The sequence below is a fragment of the Falco rusticolus genome, chromosome 19 (genome assembly GCF_015220075.1).
Source record: "Falco rusticolus isolate bFalRus1 chromosome 19, bFalRus1.pri, whole genome shotgun sequence".
NCBI classification, from domain to species: domain Eukaryota; kingdom Metazoa; phylum Chordata; class Aves; order Falconiformes; family Falconidae; genus Falco; species Falco rusticolus.
In genome coordinates, this window is record NC_051205.1 from 841729 (window position 1) to 869184 (window position 27456).

General features: G+C 58.2%; 3 protein-coding genes and 1 long non-coding RNA gene across 8 annotated transcripts in view; 3 read left to right on the forward strand and 1 right to left on the reverse strand.

Moving 5' to 3' along the window:
• LOC119140145 (A-kinase anchor protein 13-like) overlaps positions 1–2789 on the forward strand; it is an 18537-nt gene extending 15748 nt beyond the window's left edge. The window contains exons 15-20 of the mRNA XM_037371227.1: positions 148–240; positions 333–403; positions 486–592; positions 1333–1496; positions 1583–2456; positions 2747–2789. Coding sequence (XP_037227124.1) covers positions 148–240; positions 333–403; positions 486–592; positions 1333–1496; positions 1583–2456; positions 2747–2789 — 1352 coding nt within the window. The remainder of the gene's footprint in view (positions 1–147; positions 241–332; positions 404–485; positions 593–1332; positions 1497–1582; positions 2457–2746) is intronic.
• A 271-nt stretch (positions 2790–3060) lies between these two features.
• Positions 3061–4308, forward strand: LOC119159266. Its single transcript, XR_005108052.1, has 4 exons — positions 3061–3153; positions 3821–3910; positions 3990–4055; positions 4219–4308. It is a non-coding gene; the product is annotated as an uncharacterized LOC119159266 (long non-coding RNA).
• Positions 4309–5186: 878 nt separating this feature from the next.
• On the forward strand, positions 5187–25142 carry PIAS3 (protein inhibitor of activated STAT 3). Of its 5 annotated transcripts, none has more exons than XM_037411931.1 (16): positions 5191–5325; positions 6477–6534; positions 6652–7842; positions 9877–10342; positions 14081–14165; positions 14911–14961; positions 17273–17363; positions 18853–18987; positions 19174–19279; positions 19875–19948; positions 20460–20620; positions 21086–21222; positions 21665–21836; positions 22211–22344; positions 23170–23207; positions 23728–25142. In XM_037411931.1, exons 3-16 carry the CDS (start codon positions 7783–7785, stop codon positions 23995–23997), a joined length of 1980 nt encoding a protein of 659 aa, XP_037267828.1. In that variant the 5' UTR covers positions 5191–5325; positions 6477–6534; positions 6652–7782; the 3' UTR covers positions 23998–25142. The 5 variants fall into 5 exon arrangements, with proteins under 5 accessions (XP_037267830.1, XP_037267829.1, XP_037267828.1 ...); XM_037411930.1 differs by having other exon boundaries at positions 5305–5325; positions 7416–7842; positions 21665–21837; positions 22209–22344; XM_037411932.1 differs by lacking the exon at positions 6652–7842 and having other exon boundaries at positions 5189–5325; positions 21665–21837; positions 22209–22344.
• NUDT17 (nudix hydrolase 17) lies at positions 25009–27425 on the reverse strand. Its single transcript, XM_037411936.1, is given in 9 exon segments — positions 25009–25824; positions 25909–26045; positions 26120–26218; positions 26373–26465; positions 26548–26573; positions 26649–26793; positions 26795–26833; positions 26910–27032; positions 27311–27425. Coding segments are annotated over 9 exon segments (921 nt in total). The 5' UTR covers positions 27395–27425; the 3' UTR covers positions 25009–25649.
• Positions 27426–27456: the final 31 nt, after the last annotated feature.

The following is a 27456-nucleotide window of genomic DNA, read 5'->3' on the forward strand; positions in this document are numbered from 1 at the left end:
GGGGCAGGCAGGGATAAGGATGGGGACAAGGACAGTGGTGGTGATGGGGACAAGGACAGCGATGGTGATGGGGATGGCGTGGAGGCAGGGATGAGGTTGAGGATGGGATGGGAAGGGACAGGGCAGGACGCCGGGTCCTGTCCCCAGCCCGGGGAGGGTCCCTGCCCGCTGTCCTCCCCCAGTTCGGTGCCAACGAGGGCCACGTGGACAGGCAGGACCGAACCCCCCTGCACTGGGCCGGTGAGTGCCGGGGTCCCTGGGCCAGGATGGGGGGCAGGTGGGGGCAGCACTCATCCGGGGGGGCCCATCCAGCTGACGCGACCCCCCCGCAGCCTCCTCGGGCTGTGCCTCCAGCGTGCTGCTGCTCTGCGACCACGAGGCCCTCCTGGATGTCACCGACGCCGTGAGTGGGGACGGCAGCGGGTGGCAGCGGGTGGTGGACCAGGATGTGGGGGGCTGACGGGCGCCTCGTGCCCCCCCCCCAGCACGGGCAGACCCCCCTGATGCTGGCGGCGCGGGGGAACCACACTGCCATCTGCGCCCAGCTCCTGCAGAGAGGGGCCGACCCCAACCTGGCCGACAAGGACGAGAGGTGGGTGGCCATGGGGACAAGGGGACGCGTGTGGGACAACTGGGGGTGGGGGGTGGGGGATGTCTCCACTCTGCCCGCCCCATGCCCAGGGTGATGGCTCGAGGTTCTGCTCCATGGGGACCCTGGAGGTGCCCCCTGCAAAGGCAGCTCCAGCGCTGTCCCCTCTCCCCAAGGGACCCAGGTGTCCTGGGAAAGTCACCCAGGGAGGGGGGGGAGGGGGGGGCAGGGACCTGTGCCATCATGCCACCGTGTCATTGTGTCATGGTGCCACTTTGCCACCATGCCACCTTGCCACTGTACCACTGTGCCACCATGCCATCCCATCACTGTGCCACTGTGCCATCATGTGCCACTGTGCCATCATGCCACTGTGCCGTCGGGCTACTGTGCCATCGTGTTACTGTGCCACCATGCCATCATGTCACTGTGCCACTGTGCCGTCGGGCTACTGTGCCATCGTGCTACTGTGCCACCATGCCATCATGTCACTGTGCCACTGTGCTGTCGGGCTACTGTGCCATCGTGCTACTGTGCCACCATGCCATCATGTCACTGTGCCACCGTGCCATTGTGCCACTATATTATTGTGCCACTATATCATTGTGCCACTGTGCCATCATGCCACCATGTCACTGTGCCACTATGCCATCATGTTACTGTGCCATCATGTCACTGTGCCACTATATCATGGTGCCACCGTGCCATTGTGCCACCATGCCACCGTGCCACCGGTGCCGCAGGACCGCGCTGATGCTGGCCTGCGAGCAGGGCAGCCTGGAGTCGGCTGAGCTGCTGCTGAGCCACGGTGCGGCCGTGGGGGACAAGGACCGCTGGCGCTGTGCCGAGCAGCCCCCCAGCCGTGCCCTCCGCCGGCTCCTGCGCAGCGCCCGCTGCAGGGGGAGAGGTGAGCCCCCTGCCCCGCCTCACCTGGCTGCTTATTTTTAGGAAAAAACAGGGAAAAAGAAGGATTGTTTCTTTTCCTCCCGGCAGAGAACGGCACCGGCTGTGCCGGGGACTCTGCGCCGCAGGTGGAGAGCCAGGCAGTGGGGACCCTGGGCAGCGAGAGCGAGGAGGAGGAAGAAGAGGAGGAAGATGAGGAGCAGCAGGATGGGTGTGATGCCCAGCGCGTGCAGCGGCTGCAGGAGCAGCTGGCGAGGAAGACGCAGGAGTGCCAGCGGCTGGCGGCTGCGGCCGACGGGCTCCGGCAGCGGGTGCGGGAGCTGGTGCAGCTCCTGCCCGGGTGCGAGGCTGGAACGGGGGCGCAGGGTGAGGACGAGGATGGCGCCTGCCTGGCCCTCCTGGCCCAGCACCTGGGCGAGCTGAGGAAGAAGGTGCTGGCTAAGGAGGAGGAGGGTGGAGGACAGCACACCGCGGCGCAGCCCGACGGTGCTGCTGCGGTGCCGGCGCTGGCCCAGTTCCTGAGCTGGCTGGGGGACGAGTGTGCCAAAATGCGGGCGGCAAAGGCGAGCGCCTGCGCCCGGAGCCGGGGGCTGCGCAGGGAGGTGGAGGAGGCCCTGCGGAGCAAACTGCATTACGAGGTGGTGTCGGCCGACGCCGTCCGCAGGAGCCTGGCGGCTTGGGAGAAGATGGTGCTGGGGCTGGAGCAGACGCTGAGCCACGCCGACGAGACCCACACCGAGATGCTGGAGAGATCCCATGTCCTGCTGGAAAACCTCCGGCGGGAGCTGGCGCGGCCGCTTGCCGCATGCCCGGTGAACGGCACGGAGCCGGCGCCGGGCGGGAAGAGCCGAGAGGAGCCACCAGAGGAGGGTGGGAGCTTGGAGCAGGAGATGCTGGAGCTGAAGGAGACCAACGGGATGCTCCTGGGGGAGCTGGCCCGGCTGGGGCGGGAGCGGGAGCGGCTGCAGGAGGAGCTGCGGGGGCTGCGGGGGCAGGACCCCGGTGCCCAGCCGGCGGCAGAAGGTTCCGGAGCGGCCAGCCTGGCCCAGGCGCTGGCGGCCGAGCGGGAGGAGGCGGCGAGGCTGCGGCAGAGGCTGGCGAGGCAGCGGCGGGAACTGGCGGCGCTGCGGGATGGGGTGGGCAAGCAGGCGCGGGAGGCGGCCGGCGACGCCGGGGCTGGCATCCTGCGGGAGCTGCACCGCCGGCTGGATGGGCTGGTCAGGGCCCAGCATGAGGCCTTGCAGCTCGTGGCAGAGATGGAGGGCGAGGGCCCCCCCGGGGAAGGAGCCCCCTGTAGCGACGGGGACACTGGGGTCGGGCTACTGGGCGAGCTGGAGGATGCGCTGGGTGAACTGGTGGAGGAGCTGGGGCCAGGGCCGGGCCCCCGGCTGGCGCGGCTGCTGGGGCGGCTGGTTGGCACCGCTGCAGCCCTGCGTGGCCGGGACCCCCCCGGCGAGCCACCGGCGGCCCAGGCCGAGCGCTGGCGGGCGGCGGTGGCGGCGGAGAAGCAGGCGGCGGAGGCGGCGGAGGCGCGGGCGGCCGAGCGGGAGCGGGAGGCGCGGGAGCTGCGGGAGCAGGCGGAGGGGCTGGAGCGCAGTGTGGGCAGCCTGCGGGCCAGGGCCGACGAGCTGGCCAGGGGCTGCCGGGACAAGGAGGGCAAGGTGAGGGCCTGGCTGGCGGGGACACGGCACCCTTCCCATTGCCAACCCCATCCCATTCCTGTCCCCATCCCATTCCTGTCCCCATCCCATTGCCGTCTCCATCCCATTGCCCTCCCCATCACACCCCGTTCCCATTGCTGTCCCCATCCCGTCCCTGTCCCTGTCACATCCCCATCCCATCACTGTCCCCATCACCATACCCATCACATCCCCATCCCGCTGCTGTCCCCATACCGCTGCTGTCCCCATCCCATCGCTGTCCCCATCCCCCTGCTGTCCCCATCCCACTGCCGTTCCCATCCCATTCCTGTCCCCATCACCATTCCCATCCCCGTCCCCATCGCCGTCCCCATCCCATTCCATCCCCATCCCACCCCCTTCCCATTGCCATCCCCATTCTATCACTGTCCCCATCCCCTTCCCACCCCTGTCCCCCTCCCATCGCTGCCCCCTGCCCCCCACCAACCCCCAATGCCCCAGAGGAGCCGGGTTTGGGGGGGCGGGTGCTGCCCGGGACCAGGAGCTTCCCCCCCTCCTCCCCCCCCCCCCCCAGTCCATCTCCAGGCAAACCTGGGGGGCAGCAGATGGGACCCAAAGGGACCACCCCGGGGTGTGACGGGGGGCAGCCGGTCCCCCCAGCCCCCAGCTTTGCCCCTCCCCCCCGCAGATGAAGAAGCTGCTGGCCGAAACGGAGAAGCTGTCGGCGGAGGTGCTGGGGCTCCGCGGCCAGAACGCCCGGCTCCAGCTCCAGCTTGAGGTGGGTGCCAGCACCCAGTGTCACCCACTGTCCCCATGTCACCCCTGCCACCTCCCCCTTCTCCCCCCCTGTCCCCCAGGTCCAGCAGAAGAACCACCGGGACATCGTGGCCATCTATAGGACCCACCTCCTCAACGCTGCCCAGGTGGGACCCGCGCCCCCCCCTCCTGCTTTGGGGTGACATAGAGGGGACACACACACAATTTTTGCTGCGATGCTGGAAAATACAAACTGGGAGCCCCACCCTGGATGTGGGGCCCCCCCGGGATGCCAACCCCAGCCCCACGGCACAGCTCTGCTCCCCACAGGGCTTCATGGACGAGGGGGTCCACGCCATGCTGCTGCGGATCCTGCGGGCGGAGGAGTGAGGGGCAGGATTGGTGCTGGTCCCATTGCCCCCCCCAAGCCATTAAACTGGAGAAACCGCGTGTCCCCAGCCCGTGTCCCCATCTGTGTCTGGGCGTGGGGTGGATTTGGCTGGGGGTCCTGGCTGGGAGTCCTGCCCCACCACGGGACCTGGGGGTGGATGGGGAGATGGGGGGGACACTCCAGGAGGGCTCGCAGCACCCACTGCGCCCCGCAGCCAGCCCTGCGCCCCAGCTCCAGACTGGGAGGGCTACTGGGCACACCTCAGGCCAGGACCTGCCCCATACTGGACCATAGAGCCCCAGCCCCACAGTGGACCAGTTCCATAGAGCCCCCGCCCCATGGAACCCCATACTGGACCAGCCCCCACACGGGGCCCGTCCCCATACTGGACCAGTTCCACACAGCCCCAGACCCATGGAACCCCATACTGGACCAGTCCCCACACGGGGCCCGTCCCCATACTGGACCAGTTCCACACAGCCCCAGACCCATGGAACCCCACATTGGACCAGTCCCCACACTGGACCAGTTCCCTATAGCCCCCGCCCTATAAAGCCCCATACTGGCCCAGTTCCACATAGCCCCAGCCCCGTTACTGGCCCAGTTCCCCATGGACCCCGGCCCCACGGGCCCCCAGGACACCCACCGCCCCCCGCGCAGCCCCGCCCCTCCCGTCCCGGCGGGCGGGGCTCGGGGAGCGGGCGGGGCTCGGGGAGCGGGCGGGGCGCGGGGAGCGGGCGGGGCGCGGGGAGGGGCGGGGCGCGGGGAGGGGTGGGGCTCGGGGAGCGGGCGGGGCGCAGGGAGGGGCGGGGCGCGGGGAGCGGGCGGGGCGCGGGGAGGGGCGGGGCGCGGGGAGCGGGCGGGGCGCGGGGAGCGGGCGGGGCGCAGGGAGGGGCGGGGCGCAGGGAGCGGCGGGCGCGGAGTTGCGCGACGCTCCCTGGCCGGGCCGCGCCCCCAGCCGGCCCCGCGCGCGGGGCGCGCACTTTACCTCGGCCCCTGCGCGGCGGCCGCCATGTCCCAAGATGGCGGAGGCGGCGGAGCTGAAGGTGCGGCGGGGGCTGGGGGCGGCCTGGGGGGAGTGAGCAGCCTGGGGGGAGTGAGCAGCCTGGGGGGAGTGAGCAGCCTGGGGGGAGTGAGCAGCGCGGGGCTGGGGGCTGTGGGCATCGGGGGGCTGGGGCGAGTCGGTGTGGCGCAGTGGGAGCTGAGGGGGCTGTAGGGATGGGGCCAGGTGGTGTGGGGCTGAGGGGGCCTGTGGAGCTGAGGGGGCTGTGGGGAAGGGGCCAGGCGGTGTGGGGTGGGGGGAGCTGAGGGGGCTGTGGGGAAGGGGCCCCAGGCAGTGTGGGGCTGTGGGGAAGGGGCCCCAGGCAGAGTGGGGCTGAGGGGGCTGTGGGGAAGGGGCCCCAGGCAGTGTGGGGCTGAGGGGGCTGTGGGGAAGGGGCCCCAGGCAGTGTGGGGCTGAGGGGGCTGTGGGGAAGGGGCCCCAGGCAGAGTGGGGCTGAGGGGGCTGTGGGGACGGCGAGTGGCACCACTGGGCTGAGGGGATTGTGTGGGGCTGGCGATCAGCAGCCTGTGGCTGAAGGGATGGGGGAGGCTGCAGGGATGTGTGGGGCTGGGGGACTCTGCAGTGGGCCCAAGGTGGGGTGTGGGGCAGGGGACGTTTGGGAGACAGACAGGGAGACCCGCGGGGCGGCGGAGCCAGGGCTTTGGGCTCTGTGGGGCAGCGGTGGCTGAAGGGGGGCGGTGGGGACAGCCGCTGTGGGGTGCGCAGGGGGCTGAGAGGAGCCGTGGGGTCCTGGCTCGGGGGCTGAGCCGTGGGGGGAAGGCGCAGGGACCACCGGGGCGCAGGGGCCGTTGGGGGGTGCCGGGCTCCGGTCCTTGGTGCACGGAGCGGTGGATGAAGCTGTCGCCTGCGGCAGTGAGCCCGGTGGGCTCCTCCGTGAGAGGAGGGAGCCCGGAGACCCTGGGGGGCTTCGGAAGCGCAGAGCTGTGGAGAAGAGAAGTAGAAACCCGAAGGAAGGGGAGAACCAAGAGCCGGCAGGTCCGGAGCCCTGGAGGATGCCGGGGGGCAGGCAGGGGGGCAGCTTGGGGGGCAGGCGGGCGGAGGGAGCAGAGAGCGTGTAACATGGTAGTGCTGCACCAGTGCTCACAGCTGGATGGGGTTTCATCTCCCTCCACTCTCTTTTTCTCGTTTCTTCAGGAGTCAGAGTGTGTCACCACCTTTGCCCACCAGACTGTGGAATATGAAATTGCCCCTGGTAACTAATTCCAAAGCTGAATTTTTTTTTCTTTTTTTTTCTTTTTTCTTTTTTTTTTTTTTTTTTTTTTTCCTCCTCCCTCTCCTTGTTGGCAATTTAATATTTTTCCCCCCACAGGCTGGAATATAGGTCTTAGCTGGCTGAAGGGGCCTCGGAGTCCTGCCTCCTTCCTTCCCCGTGCTGGGAACAGTAAGGCATTTGGGAACCGGCACCTTTTTGGCAGCCAGCCACAGCAAGGACATAATTCCCTGGAGTAATACTTGCCCATAATCTTTCCAGCAGTGCCCCCATCCAAGTTTTTGATACGGCTTCATGGCGTGGTCTTTCTCCCTCCCCTAAAACTCGAACCCAACTACGACGGGAGCCCTATCAAGTAGCAAAACATTAACGATATTAGTGGAGAAATTGGATCCGGTGATTGGGTGACTTGGGACCATGCAGAAGTCGAGCTCTGGCAGTCCTGCAATTTGGGGATGTAGTTTAGCAAACGGTAAAGCTGAGCACGACCCAGGCCGAAGCGTCTAATCCTTTCTGCTCCGTTTGCTCTGCGGATAAACCCCGGCAGAGGAGTCCTGGGTTCAGACTAGGTGTAGCTTAGCGCGCAGGTCCACGTCTCTGGGGTTTGGCCCCCCCCGGGCGCCAGCCCTTTCGGTGGAGCTTGGTGTGATATGGGGCTTCTCCAGTTTAGTTTTGAATCTCTTGTTCCCTTTCCCTCTTGTTCCCTCTCCCCTAACCCCCTTTCTGGTTTCCTCACCAGGAGTTTGTTTAAGCTTTTTACCATCTGTGTCTCATTCTACAAGCAAGGCGAGCTAGTTGAAAATGAAATGATTTCTCCTTATAAAGCCCGTACTTGGCTTAAGACGCTTTCCTTTATTTAAAAGACCAGACGGTGGGTCCCCTGGAAAGAGAAGAGGTTTGTGGACGTGCCTTGTTCAACAGCGGCACGATCGGACTCGAGCTTGCTGCGGATCCAGCCGCTCCCCAGGCCTCAGGTGCCCTCTGAGAGCTCTCGATTGCCTTCTCTTATGGCAACAAAGAGAGTTTTTTCCGCTGCTTTGATACTCTGAGCAGTAATCGGAGAGGCTCCGGGTGTAGATAAGAGTCCACAGCTGCTGCAGCGGTGGTGACACAGCCATCCTATGTCACGGGTGTGAGTGTTTTTTAACGATAAATGTGAATCTCGTGCTGGTGAGCCATGCTACACTAATCTCCTGCCGGTTGAAGGACTCTGGAGGATTTGTAGGCGGAATGGATGTGGGAAGAGGTCGGTTCCTTCGCAGTGATTGTGGCAGAAGGGGAGGGGAGTTGGTAAGAGGAACATTTGATAAATGTGCATCCCTAATGTATCTTTTCTGGGAGGTGTTTAAATCGGGCACTGTCAAAGTTGAGAGACCCCAGGTCAAGCTTTTTCCTCTTAAATGACAGTTTTCCTGCTTCTAAAAAATTCTCCTGGCTCCAAAAAGGGAGGGGGGGAAAAAAGTTATTCATTGTTTTCTTGACTGTATCACCCAGCAAAGGTAACAGCCAAACCCACAGGACCTTACAGGGCTTTTTCTACACAAAACCTTACCCGGACGCTGCGTCTGTTCTGCATCAGGGACCACATGGCACTTTTTGTAACGGCAGAGCTGGCTTTGATAGCTTTACCAAATACTTTCCTTTGGGTTTTTTTTTTTTTTTCCTTTTCTCCCCGGAAAGCAGAACATCTGCCACATTGTCCTTTTGGGATGCTGTGTTTTTGGTGCGGGGGTAACACAATCCCAGTGCAGCGAACTAAACCACCTTCAGGCCTCTCAGTGCGTAGACCAGAATCAATTAACTCCTGAGCTTGACCTGTGGATTAGGGAGGTGTGCCTCTTAATTCGGCACATTTAATTCGGGACACTCTTAATTCGGTTTATAAGTGACTCTGAAGAACTTGGGCTGTAAGGTGTAAAGGCGAGCTGTTCCTGTCAGCTGTTTTGGAAGGAAAAACAACTCCGTTGGGTTTCAGAATTGATTTGAAAGCAAAATACGCCTCCTGTTAAACAGATGAAGTTTCAGCTTTTAGTTTGCATTTCTTTTATGGAAGGGATTGCAGGTTTTTGGCATTTTTGAACTGACAGAAGCCAACCTTTCCCTTTCCCCCTGGTGCTTCGCTGCAGCTGGTTGAAGCCCCTCCGTGGAACCGAAATCATGGAATTAAACCCCACAGTGTTGTAACTAACCTGAGAGCAGTTCTACTACTGCTGAATTTTGGGAGCTTAAAGAGAAAAGCCTTTCTAGATGCAGAGTGGTGGTGAAACTCAGGTGTGCCTTTTCTTATTCAAAAGGGAGAGTGCTGGGATTTGCTCCATCCCAGGTTTAACCCTTTTTTACTTGCGTGAAAGAAAAGATTGTGCTAGAATATGTACATATACATACACACGTAAGTACGTGTGCTTCCGTAGCACTCTGTCACCTCATGGGTGTTTCTGCTTGACTAATTCTGAAATCATATTGCCAGCTTGGGAGAAGGATGATTTTGTGAACTAGTGTGAGGTGGAGCCGAGTTTCTAGATCTGCTACTAACTTCCCTGGTGTGACTGTGGAGAGGTCTCCGAGACCCTTTTTATTTTTCCTCCTGTGAAATGGGAATAATTCTGTGGTTTTTTTCCTCTTGGAGCATCTTTCAGCTTAACCCTGTCGGGCTTGTTGGGCTCGTGGTCAGAATCAGCAGGTCGCTGTTGGGGAGGCAGGTTGTTCAATGATGCCAGCCTAGGTATAGACTTGGTGCCTGATGTATATTTTTCCTTAATTGCAGCCTTTCTCGTTAATGACCGATGTGTGTTTTCAGAGTTGATGTCTGCTGCGTCTGCTTAGAGAAACGGGGCATTCCCAAAGTAGATTTTTGAAAGAAAAGGATAAAAGCAACAGCTGCAGACCCCTGCAGTCACGCTGGGGCTCGGCCTCTCTAAGTCAGCCCAAAGGGGGTTTAAAGTCAGAGCTTTAAAGCTGGAGAGGTAGAAAAACTTTAGTTTAAAAGTCCTTGTTGACCCTACAAGGACTTGTCAGTGTTTATCCGAAGGGAAGGTGATGTAACAGCCGTTTGGGTATCAGGAACTGCTCGGACATCCACTGATTCAGGAAGTTGGTTTTTTTTGTTGGTTTTTTTTTTTTTTGCATTTCCGGATGCAAACAAAGTATCTAAAATTAAAACCCAAGCCACATATTTACAAGTTCCTGATGACAAAGGGGACCCTCAAACTTGACAGTGTCTCTTTCAAGGCCTCCCACCATCTTCCTTAGTGAACCCGCGGCTTGTTTTTGGGTTGGGTCTGCTCGCACGGCAGTTGTAATGGTGGTTGTGTTATTTTCTTGCAGCATATGGTTATGAGCTTTAGGGTATCAGAGTTACAAGTTCTCTTGGGCTTTGCTGGAAGGAACAAAAGTGGAAGGAAGCACGAACTTCTCACCAAGGCGTTACAGCTGCTGAAATCTGGCTGCAGCCCGGCTGTCCAGATGAAAATTAAAGAACTGTACCGGCGGCGGTTCCCAAGGAAGATCTTAACCCCTTCGGACTTGTCAATGCTCCACATTCAGGCAGGACAGCTGCCCTCGGCCACCGCGCTGACGCAGGGCACGGTGTGTCACCTGCCCTATGACCACAGCTCCACTGCTGCCGCCGTGCCGGCGGCTCTGCTGCCTCCCGTGCCCGTCCTGGGGCCCAAGCATGAGACGGACGTTCAGCATTTATCACCACCCATCCATCCCGTCCATCCTGATGTCAAGATGAAGAGGCTGCCCTTCTACGACGTTTATGATGAGTTGATAAAACCCACCACGTTAGGTACGTTTGAAAATGCTCATCCTCTAGTTCTTTGGAGGCTCCTTTTGTTTGCTGGGGTGGAGGAACTGGAGCTAGAGGCCGTGCAGCAGAACAGGGGTGGCGTGAGGAGCGGTGGGGCGAGCCTGCTGGGCTGCTTTCCGTCGGTGCGGGCTCAGAAGGACGGTATCCAGATGAACGTGGGATTTCATAGAGTCGTAGAATGGTTTGGGTGGGGAAGGACCCTAAAGACCACCCAGCGCCCCCCATGCCCTGGGCTGGGACACCTCCTGCTACAGCGGGTGCTCAGAGCCCTGTCCCGCTTGAACTGGAGTGTCCCCAGGGACGGGGCACCCACCGGGACGGGGCACCCACCGCCTCTCCGGGCAGCCCCTGCCGGGGTCCCACCACCCTCGGCGCAGCAAATTCCTTCTTCACCCCCAGCCTGAATCTCCCCTTTTCAGTTCGAACCTCCCCTTCGTCCTGTCGCTGCAGACGCTGCTGAAAAGTCCGTCCCCATCCTTCTGAGAAGCGCTGGAAGACCGGGATAAGGTCCCCCCGGAGCCCCCTCCTCTCCAGGCTGAGCCCCCAGCCTGGCCGCGCAGCAGAGGGGCTCCAGCCCTTGGGTCGTTTGAATGGATAATTCCCAGCTCCCAACTGGCCAGGAATGGAAGCTTTTACTTGCTTGTCGGTCTCGTACCACATCTGTGTGCATGAAAAAGGCTGTTTCTTTCCCAGCTGACACCTTTTCTGTTAAGTTTATATCGGTTTTGGATTATTTACTGCTCTGACCTGAGAGTTTTCTTTACCTTCTGAACTGTGAAGCTTCCTCTGCCCTGTTAGCATTTGGGTCCTGATCCCGAGAGAGTAAAAACTTGGTTCAGCTGGCGTGGGCTCAAATCGGCGAATGCCAGTAGAATTAATTATGAAAAGTGGTTTATTATTTTTGCAAAGAATCAGTGTTACAACCTCCAGCAAAATCCTCTGCCGCCTTTCAGTCTTCATTCTGCCTTAATTATTAACAAAACCTGTGGTCTTAAAATCTTCCAATATATAAAATTAAGGAGCTGGTTTATGCTTGAAGGCTGCAAACGTGACAAGCGGTCAGCTCTTGTGTTGATGAGAAAACTTGACATGGGGCAGGAGGTAAACGAGGATCTTATTTAAGAACAGAAACAGGGTGTTTCTCGACGCGATGCGGAGGCCGAGCCCGCCGGTGCTTCCCCATTTGTAAAAGGGGGAAAAGAAAATGCTGGGTTTTGGCTAATTCCAGGGAATTTGTGTGTTCGTTGAAATTAACATGCTGGTGGGGAGAGGTACAGTTAGCCCGGTAATTGCTGGTGGGTTTGGAAGGGCTGCGGCACTTGGGGTGACGGGAGCCCGCGAAGAAGGGAGGGTTATTCTGGTTTTTAGAAGAAGTTGTATTTTTACTTCAGCTTGAGCCTTTCTGGCCTCTTCAGGCTAGATCCACCCATCTTAGGCCTTTTAAATGGTTTTCGCTTGGATTCGGGGTTGTTTTTCTTTCATATAAACATAGTAATGTTTGCTAAGGAGGAGATAAGTTGTGTCTGTACTGCAACCAAAACCCCTGCGCTTTTTGGGGGGTTTGGTTTTGTTGCTGTTTTGCTAAAAATTGCCTTTTCTTAGGTTTGGCTTTGCCCAGTCTCTCTGACAACCTGTGGTTAAGCGTCTTCCCTGAAATGGGATACTCGCCTTGCAAAAGAAATGAATTTTTAATTTTGTCGGTTTTTTTTTTCCTCTCCCTTGATAAAACTCTGGTACTTGTGTGCTGTTGCTTGAACTTGGAAGAGTGGTTTTTTTTTTTTACGCAATTCCTCGGGGATTACAGGCTTTTGCTTCTATTTTTGGCTTCTGGTGGTTTGCATCTTTCTCCTCCCTTGAGCTGCGGAAATGTCCCCTTCCCATTCTTTTGTTTTAGTTGGTTGGGGCAGTTTTGTTCTGAGCATCCAGATATGAAGGTCGTGATAGCAGAAAGATGCCAGCAATAAGCAATGTGTGGGAAAGAAGAATGAAGGCAGGGCTGGAGAGGGTGATGATGGGTGAGGACAGTGACACGGGGGGTTAAAGATGACGCCTCCTGGTCCCTCCATGCTCTGCTGCAAGCGAGGAAGATCCAGGCTTTGGCTTTCCCGCTCCCCATCCCGTACCAAGCTCTAGCTGTGTTATCTCAGAGACATCTGTGGGTGTTTCTGGGCTGGACGAAGGCTGCTGACAAAGCAGTAACACTGGTCATAAACTGGTTGTAAGATGGGAGTTGGTTGTTGGTTGTAACTGGAGGCAGCAGAGGAGAAACTGCAGGTAGGAGTTAGCGCTGCTTTGGCACCCAACAGCTTTAACCCGGCTCGGTTCGCAGCAGAATCGGGATCTGATTTTGTCATCGCGGAGTGAAAGGCTCAGAAAGTCCCAAGATGGTCAAAATTCCTCTGAATTTTTCTGCTCGGGTCTGCCAGCCTGTTGCTGCTGCCGGGGAAGATCTGGCAGGTCATCTGCCAGGAAACTCAGGGCCTTGCATTCCTGGCATTCCTCAGCTGCAGGAGGCTGGAGAAGCAAAACCCCTCACCCCGCTGAGGAATCCGTGCTTGAATTTGCTTTTTGGAGGCCAGCAGAAGGGTGCCCCTCTCCAGAGGCAGGTGGCGCAGAGGGTGAAGCAAACCTCTGCGGGTCTGTAGTCGCCTCGGATGGTCAAGCTCGTTACCAAACTCCCTGAAATAAATAAAGGGCCAAAATGTGGGATTTACACCAACTCATGTCACTGTGGTAACATCCTTGGCTTCGTTTTCTCTTGACCCAGGGATGCTCCACGTCCCAGAGAGCACCGGTGGGAGCTGCCGCTGCTCAGGACCTCTCCTGACGGGTGTAAAAATGAGTGCAAAGAGGCCAAATCGGCATTTTGCAGATTAATGTTGGCTTGCAACATCGGTGGCCTTCATTCTGGGCTACCAGTGCTTTGCAATATATTAATAAAATAGCTCACGGTGGTTGTTGTGAGGGAGGCAGAGACCTGCCAGTTTTACCGAGGGGGAAGCTCAGGCGTGAAAGAAGAAGTAACTTGGTTAAGGTCAGGGTGAGAGGGGGGGAAATCCTGGCTCCTTTTTACATGTATCTTGCAGCAAATGTTTTCACCGAGCTCGCCACTAACCCTAGCGTGAAATCCTTGCTTCTCCCGTGGTGTGGGTTTTTGATGTGTGTTTATTCTTAATCCAGGGCACGGCTGGTTTTCTCTGAATTCACCGTGACTCTGTCCGTGTGCCCGAGGAGAATCTGGCAATGCCTGATGATTGTTCATCAACTATTTATTCCATAACCACAGTAATTATTATAATTTCTAGGGCGGTGGATGACCTCTGGCGTTCCCGTAGCTCCACGTTTGTTCTCGCTCTCCCCGGCCTGCCTGCTCTTGCTGGACTCGGGAGGCTGCTGCAGACTCCGGGGAGCGAGAGGGTGGGTTTCCCGAGGGCCTCACGGTTTGCTGTCTCTGCGAGCCACCTTACATCCCAGCCCTCCATTCTCCTTGTAAATAAAACGACGGAAACGGAACGTCACCTGGAAAGACAGACCTGAAGCTCGGTTACGTGCTCAGGGGCTTGGAGGGCCCCTGCGTGGGAATGGCAGTTAATTTTGATGACTAATTGCTTTCTGCTTTCTGTGGATGCTGTCCTTTTCTTTATTAGGAGCCTTGGTGCCTTCGAGGGTAAGAATGACTTGGTAATGATTTAATTTGTCTTAAATTATCTTCTTCAGCCTCAACGAACAGTCAGCGGTTTGAAGAAGCTCACTTCACCTTTGCTCTAACCCCCCAGCAAGTTCAGCAGATCCTCACCTCCCGGTAAGCGGAACGGTGGCTTTCGGGGTCCTGTGCAGGCGCGTGTGGCTGCTTCCCGGCTGTGGCTGCGTGTTCTTCCCTGGCGGAGCGGGAAGGGGAGTCAGGAGGGAAAACAGGCAGGGTTTGGGTGAGTGAGCCCGGCAGGCGAGGAGCTCAGGGCAGTAAGAGTAGGAGGAAGGACTGAATTTGAAACAATTTTGTGGTTCTCCGCTCCAGCGTGGTACGTTAGGATAAAATGCCAAGTTGAGTGTAAAAAGGGGAGTTCCTTGATGTCAGCGATGCTGTGCTGCTCACAGCCATTGAGGACCTGCCTAAAAGCCTGCGGAGCGGAATTCTTGTACGAAAGAAAGAAAAGAGAGCAACTGGGACAAAACCTGCTAGTCCATCCCAAAATGTAGGCCTGCCCTCCACTTGTGCCTGCAAACACAATCGTTTGTTTGCCTTGGTGAGCCTGTCGCTGGCATTCTATTCTTAGAACTCAGCAGCAGGACGAAGCTTTGAGGTTGATTTTCTCCCTTTTCCCACTGCACTCTCTTCTGTTTGATGGGCTTTTGCTTTACGTCCTTGTGGGGGAGTGTTGCCCGCGAGTCCAGACAGGTGTGACCTGTTCTTCCAATTCAGCTGCACTAGTTTTGTTCGTAACACAACTACCATGTATCGATACCCATACCGCTTAATAAAGTGTTAGGCTGTTGTAGTTCCCTCTTAAGCGCTGCTGACGGTGTTAAGACCCTCTTTTCTGTTGCAGAGATATCTTACCGGGCGCCAAATGTGATTACACTATACAGGTGCAATTAAGGTAATGTCTTTTTGATGAATGCATTAAGTCCTGTTCCCTGAGCTAGTGCGTTGGTATTAATTTGTCCTCGATTTTGATGACTCATGCTTTGAGCACTTGATTTGCTTTGAAATTGCATGTCGATTTGCTCGGAGGAAGATTTTAAACGTTCGGTGCTGCGCTCGGAGCGCGGGTTTCTGTAGGGGAGCGCGCCTCTGATGCTGTGCAGCAGCGAGGGTCCTTCTGAACTCGGCGAGGCTGAGCTCTCTATCCGGGTGATGCTTTGTTGGCACAGGCGATGTGGCCTCACAAATGGTTGGGTTTTTTTTTCCATTTGAAGTGTGCAAAACTGAAAAAGATTAGATTTTGCTACACCTACAGAGAGCTCGCTGCTTTCTCATCTCGGTTTTAATTATTTGCCTTTTTGCAGATGCGTTGCAAAAGGCGGAGTAAGACGCAAAAACTACGTGACCTTAAAATTTGAGCGTTTTTTAATGCTTGTGAAAATGCAAGACATGTTGGAGAGTGTGAGTAGAAAAATATTTGAAAGTGCTTCGTGAATTCCCCTCCGCTGCTCGCGGTCAGTGCTGGGGTGGTTATTTAAGTGCCTACCCACACTGTCCTGCCGTGCTGAATAGGAACCGAGGAGGCTCTTGCCCAACGTTCAGCCCTGGGCAGCGTTACAGAACGTTAAATTTTATTATCAGGGGTTTGAACAAGAGAGCAAAGAGACAAGAGGATCACTGCTGTACTCTCAGGAAAAAAAGGGATGAGGTGTTTAGGGCTTTGGTACCTGGAAGCCTGAAGAGAAGTGGTTGTTTGAAACGGAAGACTTTTGATTTAATTCAAAAAAGAGCCTCTCTGTTTTCAGGAGGGCATTCTGTATGAATTATGATTCCGTGACGGTGTCTGTCTGATTTGGGGCTTTACAGTGGCAGTTTTCCTGCTGTGTCCATCTGTTCCGCTGTCGCGCGCGGAGCTGGCGGAGCGAGGCGTACGGGCAGCCTGTTCCCTGGGATGCACCAGGAGGCGGATGCTGGGAACGTCTCCGCTGTAGCACAGGAGCACCGCCGGTGTGTTTGAGGGACCAGTTTCAGCGTATCTGCTCCTTGCTGTCTGTGGGGGAGGAAACAGAGGTTACCAAAGAGCCCGTCGGTGTTTTCCAGGAAGCTTTCAGGAGTCTCCTGGGGTGTCCAGGGGCCATCCCTTCTCTTGGAGAAGCAAATCCTCGTTCAGTGAACTTCAGCGCAGGAGTTAAAGGATGATGGTGACACCATCTCTTCTCTCCTGCTGATGTGCTTCAGCAGACATGGTGTACTCATGTTCCCAAGCAAGAAAAAGATTAACTCTCAATTTTATTCTTTGTTTTATTTGGCAAGCAGAGCCAGGTTAAAGAACAATAAGATCAGATCTATTTATTTTTTGAGAACATTGGTGGTGTGGCTCTGCAGCGGCATGACGTGCCAGGGCTTGATCTCATCACTCCAAAAAGCCGGCCAAGGTCCCGGCTGACTCACGGCTGCGTGGCAGGGCTGCAGTTTCGGCGTGGGGAGCCGTCCCTGGCGGGGCACCCTCCTTTGAGAGCAAACAGAGCGCACGGCCGCCTGCTCAAAGGGATTGGGGTCTGATCCGGAGCCTGGTCTGGGTTGCTGGCGCTGACATCTTTACGATGGGGAAGGCAACGGTGGGATATCAAGTGGTGGCAGATGAGCCTTGAGAGAGGCCCAGGCAGTAACCAGGCCTGCTGCGAGATGCGCTTTGGGTCAAATGCAACTTTTTACTTCCTCGGGTGCTTTTCTTGGGTAACTTGATGTAGTTCCTTCCACCTCGGAGGGCTGCAGAATCTGCACCCAAAGCTGGGTTAAGCCATCCGCCGCGACGCTGCTGCTGTGGGAATTGTATCGGGGTGGCCGGAGCGGGTCCTGAACGGCACCCGGGTTAGCTGCCCGCAGCGCTCGAACCCGCAGCTCGGTTTGTGGCACTCTGGGAATGAGGTTAAGGCTGGAGAAAGACACTTTGCCTTTGGAACCGCGGTTCTGGATAGCTTAGGTTGTCACCCGGGCTGAAGGAAACGAGCCTCGCCCCGCGCACTTCGCAGCACGCACGTTAGCCGTCGTTTGAAACCGCTGGCGTTTTTCTGTCTTGGTTCTCGTCTCGCTTTTGCCGCAGGGAGGGTTTGAAACGCCTGTAGGGCTCTTCATCTGCTTCTGTGTTTTCCAGCCATTGATCTGTTCTGCTTGGAAAATGTTTTTCCCTTTTTCAAGGGAAGTTTGGCTGCCGGTTCTTGCGAGTGTCACCACTCACTTGCCAGTTTCTCCCTCCTGCTTCTTAGGTTTTGCTTGTGTGAAACCAGCTGTCCCCAAGAAGATTACTTCCCTCCTAATTTATTTGTCAAGGTCAATGGAAAACTCTGTCCCCTGCCTGTGAGTAAATCTTATTTCTTCTTAATATGTTGTAGACTGAAGTCCGGCCTTTTGCACAGCTGCAGCTCCCAGTGAGTGCAGTGGGAATGTATTTTTCCGGAGATTAAAGACTGAAGAATGGTGTGGTTAGTGCAAAACTGATTTCGTGTGACAGGGCTGTGGATTGGTGATGAAAGCTGCTTTTTGCTTCAAGGAGCGTGGCCCTGAAGTAAGAATATGCAAGCTTTGGGCCCGATTTATTTATCGTTTTGTAACGAGCAGATTCAGTCTCATTTTTCATGAGAAACTTATCAATAAAAATCTGAGATTAACGGAATAATGGCACTGCCTTTACTTTATGGCATTGCAGGAGAGACCTGGATGCTCCAGTCAAAGCTGGGGTCCTTTGGGCTGGGTTATGCGTAAAAATAGAATCAGAAGTGGTGCTCGCCTCAGTTTACAGCCCAAAAAGGGCTGCGATTCCGTGTCGCACCTAGGAAAGGTACCCGAGGTTTGGCAGTCGGGCCGGTTCCCTGTCAGCTGTCCCACGCTGGCTTTGCTCCGCTCTCGCTGGCACCGCTGGCAATCAAACCTGCAGAACAGCTAACCCTCTGCCTGAATCGCTCCCTTAATATTTTTAGCCATTATTCAGTTTGTGCCTCAGATATTCTGTCTGGTTTATGGCCCAGATGATTAGTAACCTGCTTTAATACATAAATAAATAAATAAATAAAAAATTTAAAAAAGAGGCCGTTTCTGGCCCTGTGGGGTGGCAAGAGGGAAGCGCATGTGAGATGCAAGATGGCTGCAGGGTTCCCCCCAGCTTCTGCTCGCGGATAAGGTTTCTTGCCTTCAGTTGGATGAGTCATCCGCAGCTGAGAAGCTGTTCGCAGCACAGCAGCTCAACGGGAAACGCTTTTTGGGGTTTACTTCTGCTTAAACTGCGGCGGGGTGGCTGCTGAATCAGTCTCAAGCTGCCCGCTCTGACAGAGCGATGAAAAAGGGGGGGTGTAAATCTCCCTGAATTACAGGGAAAGCGCTCTTGGGCTGAGTAACGGGATGGGTTTCTAATCAAGTTGGAATGTGGATATAATGAAGCAAAAAATGAGATGAACATGAGCTTTGTCACGGGAGGTAATTTTTTAGCTTCCCAGGCTCGCTGAACTGGGTGGGATTTGGTTTTTAATTCAATGCCATTTGTGCATGCAACACATCCCGGACTGACAGCTCTCTGTGCAGAGAGGTTCAGCTAAACGACGGGATGGATCCCAGAGTGTGCTCGTCAGCGTAAGGATATTAGGGGGACCCTTTAGTCTTAACTTCTTGACGCTGAGGAGCAGCAGCGTGCCGCTTTGAGATTCGTAGAGAAATTCTCATGTGAGCTCTGAGGTGTGACGGGAAATGTCTGCAGAAGGTAACCGTGAAGAAATGGGGCTTGTAGATTTTTGTACGTGGCCTTATGCCTCAGAGAGAATTTCTTTTATGCCAGGTAATCTTTCTTTCTGTGCAGGGTTATCTCCCGCCCACAAAGAACGGCGCAGAGCCGAAACGACCCAGCCGCCCCGTCAACATCACTCCGTTGGCGCGGCTTTCAGCCACCGTCCCGAACACGATCGTCGTGAACTGGTCCTCGGAGTTTGGCAGGGTGAGGGAGGTGGAAGTTGTTTCCCCGTTTGCTGCTGTTCCTTCGCCACCGGGTCGTTGGCAGCCTCGGGTCTGCAGGGCAGAACTGAGGGCGCTTTTGCTGTAGCGCCGAGCTGTGCGGAGGGGGAGAGCCCTCCTTGCCGCTGGGATTTGCTGGGTCTGAGCAGTGCCAACTTCTTTTCAACAGAACTACTCCCTGTCGGTGTACCTGGTGAAGCAGCTGACGTCGGTAACACTGCTACAGAAACTGAGAGCCAAGGGCATCCGAAATCCGGACCATTCCCGAGCCCTGAGTAAGTGTCCCGTAGCTCTGAGCTGGTCCTGTGCCGCGTCTGGGGAGACGGAGCAGGTCTGAATTAGTGCGCGTGGGCAGCGCGGGTCCTCCTGTGCACCCCTCTCACCCTGGCCCGTTGGTGAGCACCTGACGGGATGGGAAGGACCCCGGATGACGGATTGTTTCCCAGCGATGCCGTCTGACAAGGCTCTGAATCAAACTGTTCTCCAGGTCGCTGCCCGTACCCCGTTGTGATATTACCGGAGCGTTTGTTCCGTGAGCAGCAGTGGGAGCGACGCTGCTGCCGCTTCGATTGCACGCTGTTTCCCCGTGACCACCCGTTGCCCCCGTGCTGTCGTTTTACAGACAGGCTGTAAAGTCTTTAAATCAGGGGTGTCTCTTGGTGCTGCACGTATGGTGTGGCCAAGGCGACTTGCTGGAGCTGTTAACCTCGTAAATAGTGATAATGTCTGCTGCCGTAAGCGTTACCTGCCTGTAATTGGGATAATAAGTGTCGTGGTGCAAGCTATAAATCATGTCTGTGCGTATTTCTGCGTGTAAAAGGAGGAGGGTGTTGACAGGAGACCTTTTTTTTTCTCCTCCTCTTCTTTCAGTCAAAGAAAAACTAACAGCTGATCCCGACAGCGAGATAGCTACAACGAGCTTACGCGTTTCCCTGATGTGTCCAGTAGGTTCCTATATTTTCATTCATTTTTCTGGGACAGGCCTCTGCTTCCTGCTTTCCCTTCCCGTTGCGTTTGAGCGCTTTGGAGCGAGACGAGAGCTAATGCTGCTGCAGCCCTGCTTGTGTTGAGAAATCAGCTTTGGGTTCTAAATAAAAGCAGAGCCGCTCGCTTTGGTGCGTTACAAAAATCGCCGCGGTGGTTGGCCCAAACTGCCTAGCCAAAAAATGTCTTCTGTTGACCCGCTCCTTGTGTTTCACCATGGCTGTTAGCATGCGTTCGAGGTGGAAGCGAGCTTAAAAACACAACCAAAAGGCAAAAATGCCCTCAGGAAAGCTTGTTTTCTTTTTGCGTGGTAATTCTTTGTTGCTGTTTCCTTTTGCCTCTTGTTGAACGTGCTAGAGAGCTGGGCAGGGGAGAGAAGGGAATGCACGGGGCTAACACCGCTGGCTTTACCTGGCACCACAAGAGGCGGCTTGTACAAACCCAACTTCGTTTCTTCTCCCTTGCCCCCAGCTGGGGAAGATGAGGCTGATTGTGCCCTGCCGAGCCATCACGTGCACCCACCTCCAGTGCTTCGACGCAGCGCTCTACCTTCAAATGAATGAGAAGAAACCCACGTGGACTTGTCCCGTGTGTGACAAGAAAGCCCCGTACGACAGCCTGATAATCGACGGGTGAGCTGAACAGGCTTCTTACGCGGCCTTTTAGCCTGGATAATACTTCCCTTATCCTCTGATGCTAGCAGATACAGGCAAGTTACAGCCCTGAATAACTTAAAAATCTGATTGTTCGTTCCCTGAACTGCTTTGATGCCAATCTGGAGAGATTTCTCCCAAAGAACAAGAAGCCTCTGTCAAAATCTTGGCTTCCTTGCTGGCAGCCTCTGCAGAGGCAGTAGTGAGGGAACCTGCCCACCAGGGTTTGAACAGAGCCCCCCTGTGTACGCCAAACAGCCCGTCATCGAACTGAACTCGCAGGTGATGCTGGCACAGGTTTTAGAACAGCAATTCCTCGTAGCCCTGGTACCCATCTCCTCAGGACCGTCAGTCCCGTGTCGCGTGTGCCGGCCCACGTGCGTGTATTTGTACGGGAGTCCCTGCAGGGGTTTGCTCTCCCCAGCTTCTGCTCTCTTCCGACAGGTTGTTCATGGAGATCCTGAACTCCTGCACCGACTGCGATGAGATCCAGTTCATGGAGGACGGCTCCTGGTGTCCCATGAAGCCCAAGAAGGAGAACCAGGAGGTGTGCCAGACGGCTGCGTTCAGTGGGATCGAGGGTATGGAGCTTGGTCACCCCTTGGGGTTTTTTTGGTGGGTTTTGGGGTTTTTTTCCAAAGCAACATATACACTTACAATTTTTACATTGACAACACAACACTGGGAGCGTTTCGGATCCCGTCTGGGAGCTGGTATTTGGGATCACGCTGCAATACTGGGAGCGTGATGGGCACTTAGCACGGTCCTGTGGAGTAAAGTGCTAGGAAAAACAAGAAAAAAGTGCAGGTCCCTCTTGAAACTGCAGCAACAATTCCAGGTGGGCTGGGAGACCCGGCTGCGAGCGTGGGGATGATGCTTCTGCTCTGGGATGGGGTGTGGATTTGCCACGAGCCGTTTGGAAGTCCCGAGTGTCTCACGGGGTTGTAGCGCTTGTAGAGGCGGCGGTGTTTTGCTCGCCTCCGCTTCAGCAGCTGAAGCCGGTTGCTGGCTTTTTCTCTGCAGCCGCCTCCCTCTACACCGTCAGCTCCGAGGGCAGGAGCTCGTCAGAGGGCAAAAAACCGGTGGAGGTTATTGATCTCACCCTGGACAGCTCGTCGGATGAGGAGGAGCCGCCTGCCAAGAAGCCGTGCCCGCTCCCCAGCGTGGCTCTGCCGCCCGCGGCCAGGCCCAAGGGGTAAGGCAGCAGGGACCGGACCCCCTGCTCCACTGGGCTTCGGCTTGCTTGCTTCCTTCCCGTCGGCTTGCTTCCTTCCCGTCGGCTTGCTTCCTTCCCGTCGCGAACGCCGGAGCCGTCGCAGTAACTGGATCCGAGCTCTGGGACGGGAAGCGCTGCTGCTGCTTGGTTGGTCACCTCGCCTCGCTGCCCTGGCACGGGGGAGGATGGGGGGAGCTTGTCTTTGCCGTACGTGTGGTAGCATTGGGGGGGGGGGGGTGGTTCCTTTTTTTATTTTTCCTGACCCCCTGTTTTTTCTGATCAGTGATGGAATTTTCCCCTCGGGCGCTGTTCTGCTTTTGTCGCATGCTCATGGCGTCTCTGTTCTGTTCCAGGGTGTTAAGTGTCGACCACCCGCCAGCTTCCGTCCTTCGGAGTCCTCCCACGGCAGCTCTCGGCAGCGAGTATCTCTCCAGCCTCCCCATTCCCGACTACCATCCTTCCTACCAGGTGCCCTCAGAGCTTCAAGGTAAGAGCAAAGCCCCAGGCAGCAGTTACCAGTACACCCAGCTGTACCAGTTTACCAGACTAAGGAGCTGGCCGTAACGCCCGGCACCCTGGTCCCCTCTTCAGCCGAGCTTTGGAGGCCTTTGGGTTGCTCATGCGCTGCTCTGTCCTGCCCTGGCAGCTCCTGCAGACCAGAGCCCGTATTCCCGAGCGACAAGAGTTCGCGTGGCCTGACACAAGAGGAAGGAACTTCTAGAGTCCCTCGTTCCTGGGGCAGGGCCCCCAAGAGACTGCCTGAGGGGCCTGCAGTGAGATAGTCACTGGCAGAACAGCTTGAAATCTGGTTTTTCGGAGCCTGGGGATAGGAAGGAGCCAGGTTTTGGCTGTTGGTGGGTCCCAGGGCCACCAAGGTCTCGCGCTGTGGCTTCCTTTTGGGGGACCTGGCCGTGCCCGGCGACGTGGGTGGCGCGGAGGGAAGCAGGCTCAGGTCAAGGCTCTGGTCAAGACCCTTTTTGCAGCGTGGTTCGGTGTCGCCAGCCCCCCGGCGCTGTGCTGGTGCAGCCCTCTGCGGGGCTGCTGAGCTCCGCTGGAACCGGGCTGCGGTGCCAGGCGCTGCGACAGCTCCGGAGAAGTGACGTTTCATTCGCCCTGGGCGGTTCCATCGCTGAGGCCACGCGCTGGGTCGCGGAGGGGTCGTAGGAACGGAGCTGGGGCTGACCGTGTCGTGATATCTAGTACTTGGGTCAGTGTGGTAGCACCGTTGGGCTCCCCTTCCTGCCAGAAGTTTATTTACCATCAAGAGATTTGTTTTTCCCCTTTTTATTTTTTCCTCTTTTATTTTTTTTAGGTCTGGATTTGTTTTCCTTCCTCCAAAGTGAAAATCAGGTAAGCTTAGGGCTTGGCGTGCGTTTGTTTGTTTGTTTTTGCTTTTGTTTTCTCCTTGCCATATCTGCAGACCGGCAAACACATCCCTCTTCACTCCTCCAACCTTCCTCCTTCCTCCTCCATCCTCTTCCTCTGTGAGAACGGTGTAGGAGGCAGGGAGGGTGCCAGCTCTGCGGTTCCGCGGGCAGCACCCGACACGGCGGGGAGAACACGTTGCGCCCCCTCTCTTCTCTCCACAGTAGCCGCTCCCCTGAGCCTGCCGTGCTGGGCCACGGCTCCCGCTTCTCTCTCGCTGCTGGGCTTTGCTCCCCGCCTGCCGCCGCCCTCCCCTCTCGAGCCACCTTGTGCTGACGGTTTCAGATCTTGGATCTGGTACATGTCGTGGGGAGCTGCCAGAGCGATCCCGGCGCGACCTGTCCTCCCCGTGGGCGCGTGCCCCGTCCGAAGGGCTGCCTGGACGCCGCGGCCGAGGTTTTGGTGGATACCGCGAGCCGATGCTGTTGGTTCCTTTGCTCGGCAGCACTACAGCCCTTCCGTGATCACCTCCCTGGATGAGCAGGATGCGCTCGGCCATTTCTTCCAGTACAGAGGCACGTCTGGCCACTTCATAAACATGAGCCCCCTGGCCCCCGTGATGGCAGGCTCCCACGGCGCGGTCAGCCCGGCCGGCGGCCGCATCAGCAGCATCGTCTCCACCAGCGCGCTGCGGGAGAGCCACGGGCACAACGGGACGATAAGTAGCAGCGCGGCGCTCCCGGGCTGCAGGCCAGACATCATTTCCCTGGACTGAGGCCACGCCGGTGGCTGTTCCTCCCTCTGCCAGGGCGGGAGCCCAGGGCGCTTTTCCAGCCTTCGGGAATGGTTCCCTGTCCGGGGCTGGAAGGATCCGACCAGGAACCCTTCGGGTGACCCCCCCCCCCCCCCCGCCGCTGTCACCAGTGCCCCCAGGCCTTGTGCCGGCGGTTTCCAGTCCTTCTGCGGTAGGAAGGATGCGTCCCACGGCCGTAGCTGTGCGCACAGCACGCTCCCGAGCTCCGTGGGATGTCGGCTGGCGAGCGCCCGTCTCCGAGGGTCAGCCAAACCCCCTGACTTTTAAAGAAGTATTTTTAAACTATTTGTTAGGGTTCTGCTCCAGCGGTCAAAGAGCTGAGGAGGAGAATTCTGCCGCAGGAGCAACTCCCGCTTCCCCAGGGCAGCCCGTCCTCCACTTGCACCCCCCCCGCCCCCCCTGGGGACCCTGAGCGAGGCTGGCGCTGCCTCCCGAGCCCCGACTGGAAATTATTCCTCATTTTTAATGGGAGGCGGCGGCAGGGGGATGAGCAGGGATGAGCAACCCGGGAGGGAGGCGTGGCGGGTGCCCTGACCACGCTGCTGCCTCCCTCCCACCCATCTTTTTAGTGCTGTCACAGTTGTAATTACAGTGTATTTAAAGGAAAAAAAAAAAACCAACCCCAAACTAATTTTTCCCCCTTTTAAATATTCCCAGCCAGACCTGTACAGAGAACAAATAGATGATCTATATTTTCAGTTGCAGCTTTTGTACATACAAAACTCCAAAGAGCTCCCCGTTCCTGTACCTACGCGAGGACTAAATGAAGGTTGCGTCCAGAGGTGACGACGCATCATCCGCTGCACAAATTATTTATGTATTTAAATGTATATCTTAGTTTGTAACCTCTACAGCGATATACCCACTGCTTGGGCTTGCTCCCGTGGCCGACCTCGTCTCTCAATTCTGGTGGTGCAGCGCGAGGTATCACATGTAGCATTTTTTTTTAGCACTTTTTTTTTTTTTTTTTAAATAACTGCTCCTTCCCTGGAATTCAATGCGGTGCCCGGGCCGGGGGAGCAGCGCACAGCATCCTGCTTGGACGATTTATTTCTTGTATCGTACGCGCGGTGAGTATTTCAATGCAATAAAAGTGTTAAATCCTTGAGCTGGGTTAAATCGCCGCCCGGACCACTGGTGCGAGGAGCTGGGGGGACGAGGGGGTGCGCGGGGACCTCAGCCTGGTACCCCCCCCGGCTCCGCCCCCCCTGAGGGGGATCTTGGAGTTTCGGAACATCGGCATTTCTGAAATCCCCCACGGGAAGGGGGGTTCCCAACACCACCCGCTCAGGTCAGCCCCCTCCCCTAACTCTGCTCTGCTCTCCCTGGAGCCCAGCCCCCTCTTGGAGCAGCAGGATGCGGCCACCGTGGGACCCCGCTCCCCCGGCAAGCACGGTGGCTCCGCTCTGGGTACTGCCAGGCTGTCACCCCCCTTTTACGGACCCGGCACCGCGCGAGCTTGGCTGGGGCACGTGCCCTGCTCAGCGCCCATCCTGCCCCCTCCTCACCCTCCCCGGGGCTGGCAGCGGGGGCCGTGCCCACCCATCCCGCTCCCCCCACCTCGCTTCCCCACCCCCCTCCCACACGGACTCCAGTCCCCGTGGGCAGTGACTTTATTCCCTGCGTGGCGCTGCCCTCGGGCCCGGGGGCTCCAGCCAGCGCTGAAGAGCGAACTTGGTGCCGGTGCTGACGCGCTCCACGTCCTCCCCGTGGGCTGGGGCCACGCGCAGGAGCGTGGCGGTGGGGAGCTGGGTGCTGCGGGCACTGCCGTCGCGCAGCTCCGTGATGCTGAGGGAAGGAAGGCGGTAGGGACACGGGGTCTGGGGGGGGCTCTGCGCCCCGTTTCTCGCAGCCCCCCGGGTGTGTCCTCACCTGATGGTGGCCGGCAGCGTGTCGGGGACGCTTCCCACGCTGTCTGCTCCGTCCTCGGTGGCTGCGATGGCCTCTAGGACGGGGGGCTCCAGCCAGGCGTAGGCGCTCACCTCACTCTCGCTGGGACGCATCCTGGCCTGGACCCCCGAGGCTCAGGCACGGAGCCCCCCTGGCGGTCCCCAGCCCCCACCCCCGGTTGGGTGCTGCTCACCTCCAGCTGCTCGTGGGGCTCGGCGGAGAGCAGCAGCAGGTAGGTGACGATGTGGTGGCGGCGCGGCAGCCCCCGGCTCAGCATGGGCGGGTAGATGGACTGGGGGAACATGGGCAGCGTGCTGGGACCCTGGGGCCGGTCCCGTGGGGAGTGGGGAATGTGTCAGCCAGGTGCCGCCACCCCCACCCATGGGTGCTGGGTGCTATGGGGGCGGGGGGCCGGTGCTGAGCCCCCCAGCCCAGCAAGGTGTTACCTCCCAGAGGCCGAGCATCCTCCAGGAGAAGGTCCCCGCGTCCAGGCGCAGCCCCGTCTCCTCCTCCAGCTCCCGCAGCCCCACGTCCAGCAGCTGTGGCCAAGGAGAAATGGGGGGTGGGGGTAGGTCAGAGTGCACCAGCCCCCCCAACACCCCCTCCTGCCTGTCCCCTCACCTCCTCATCCGGCTCCACGTGCCCACCTGCGAGGAGGGGACAGAGGGTTAGGGGCACCCCAAAACGATTGCCCCCCCACCCCCCGCTGCGGCTGGACTCACCGGGCGGCACCCAGACGTTGGGGAAGATGCTGAGGGTGCTGGCGCGGCGCGTGAGCAGGATGCGGCCGGTGCTGGCCTGCAGCAGCACCGCCACCCCCGCGGCCACCCCCCGGCCCCGCAGCTCGGCGGGGGGGGGTCAGCTCCGGCCGCTGCCCCAGGCACTTGGCGGGGCAGAAGGAGGGTCTCTGCGGGGGAGACGTGTGAGAGGAAGGGGGGGGCACTGGGGGGGGGCACCCAGGGGTGCGCTGGCCCCTCACCCACCTTGAGGAGGGTGGTGGTGGAGCCGGGGAAGGCCACGTCGGAGATGAGGAAGCGGCCGCCATCCAGCCCGCAGGTCACCACAGCCGCGTCCTCGTGTGCGGCGCAGAAGGTGCCGGTGACGCTCTGTGGGGGGGGCGGCGTGGCCTGTGCCATGGCACCGCGATGGCCACCACGATGGCCAGTACCGTGGCACCGCCATGGCCACCGGCGTGGCACAGGAACCCCCTGCGGCAGCAGCCAGGTGTGTGCACAACCCCCACCCCCAGGTGTCTGTGCACTCTTGCACCCCCCTTGCACACTCACACCCCCTGCCGTGCCCCTCCCGCCCGGTGCAGGCTTTGCACGCCCAGCGCGCCCCCCTCACTGCCCCCCCCCCCCCGCCCCCCCTTTGCCCCCGGTACCTGCCCGAAGGCCGCGGGCCGCCCTGCGCCGCGCCCCGCCCCGCCCCGCCGCACGTGCACCAGCACGCGCGCCAGCCCCGCCATGGGCGCTCCGGGGGGGCGTGGCCCCACGGGGCGGGGGGTGTGGCCCCACTGGGGGCGTGGCT

What these genes read in the sequence shown, in the direction of transcription:
- PIAS3 (XM_037411930.1), top strand. Translation starts at nt 7,783, where the DNA reads ATGGATGTGGGAAGAGGTCGGTTCCTTCGCAGTGATTGTGGCAGAAGG. An exon ending in GCGTTTCCCTGATGTGTCCA is followed by an intron (nt 19,949 to 20,459) that starts GTAGGTTCCTAT and finishes CCTTGCCCCCAG; the next exon opens with CTGGGGAAGATGAGGCTGAT. An exon ending in TGCGTTCAGTGGGATCGAGG is followed by an intron (nt 21,223 to 21,664) that starts GTATGGAGCTTG and finishes TTTTCTCTGCAG; the next exon opens with CCGCCTCCCTCTACACCGTC.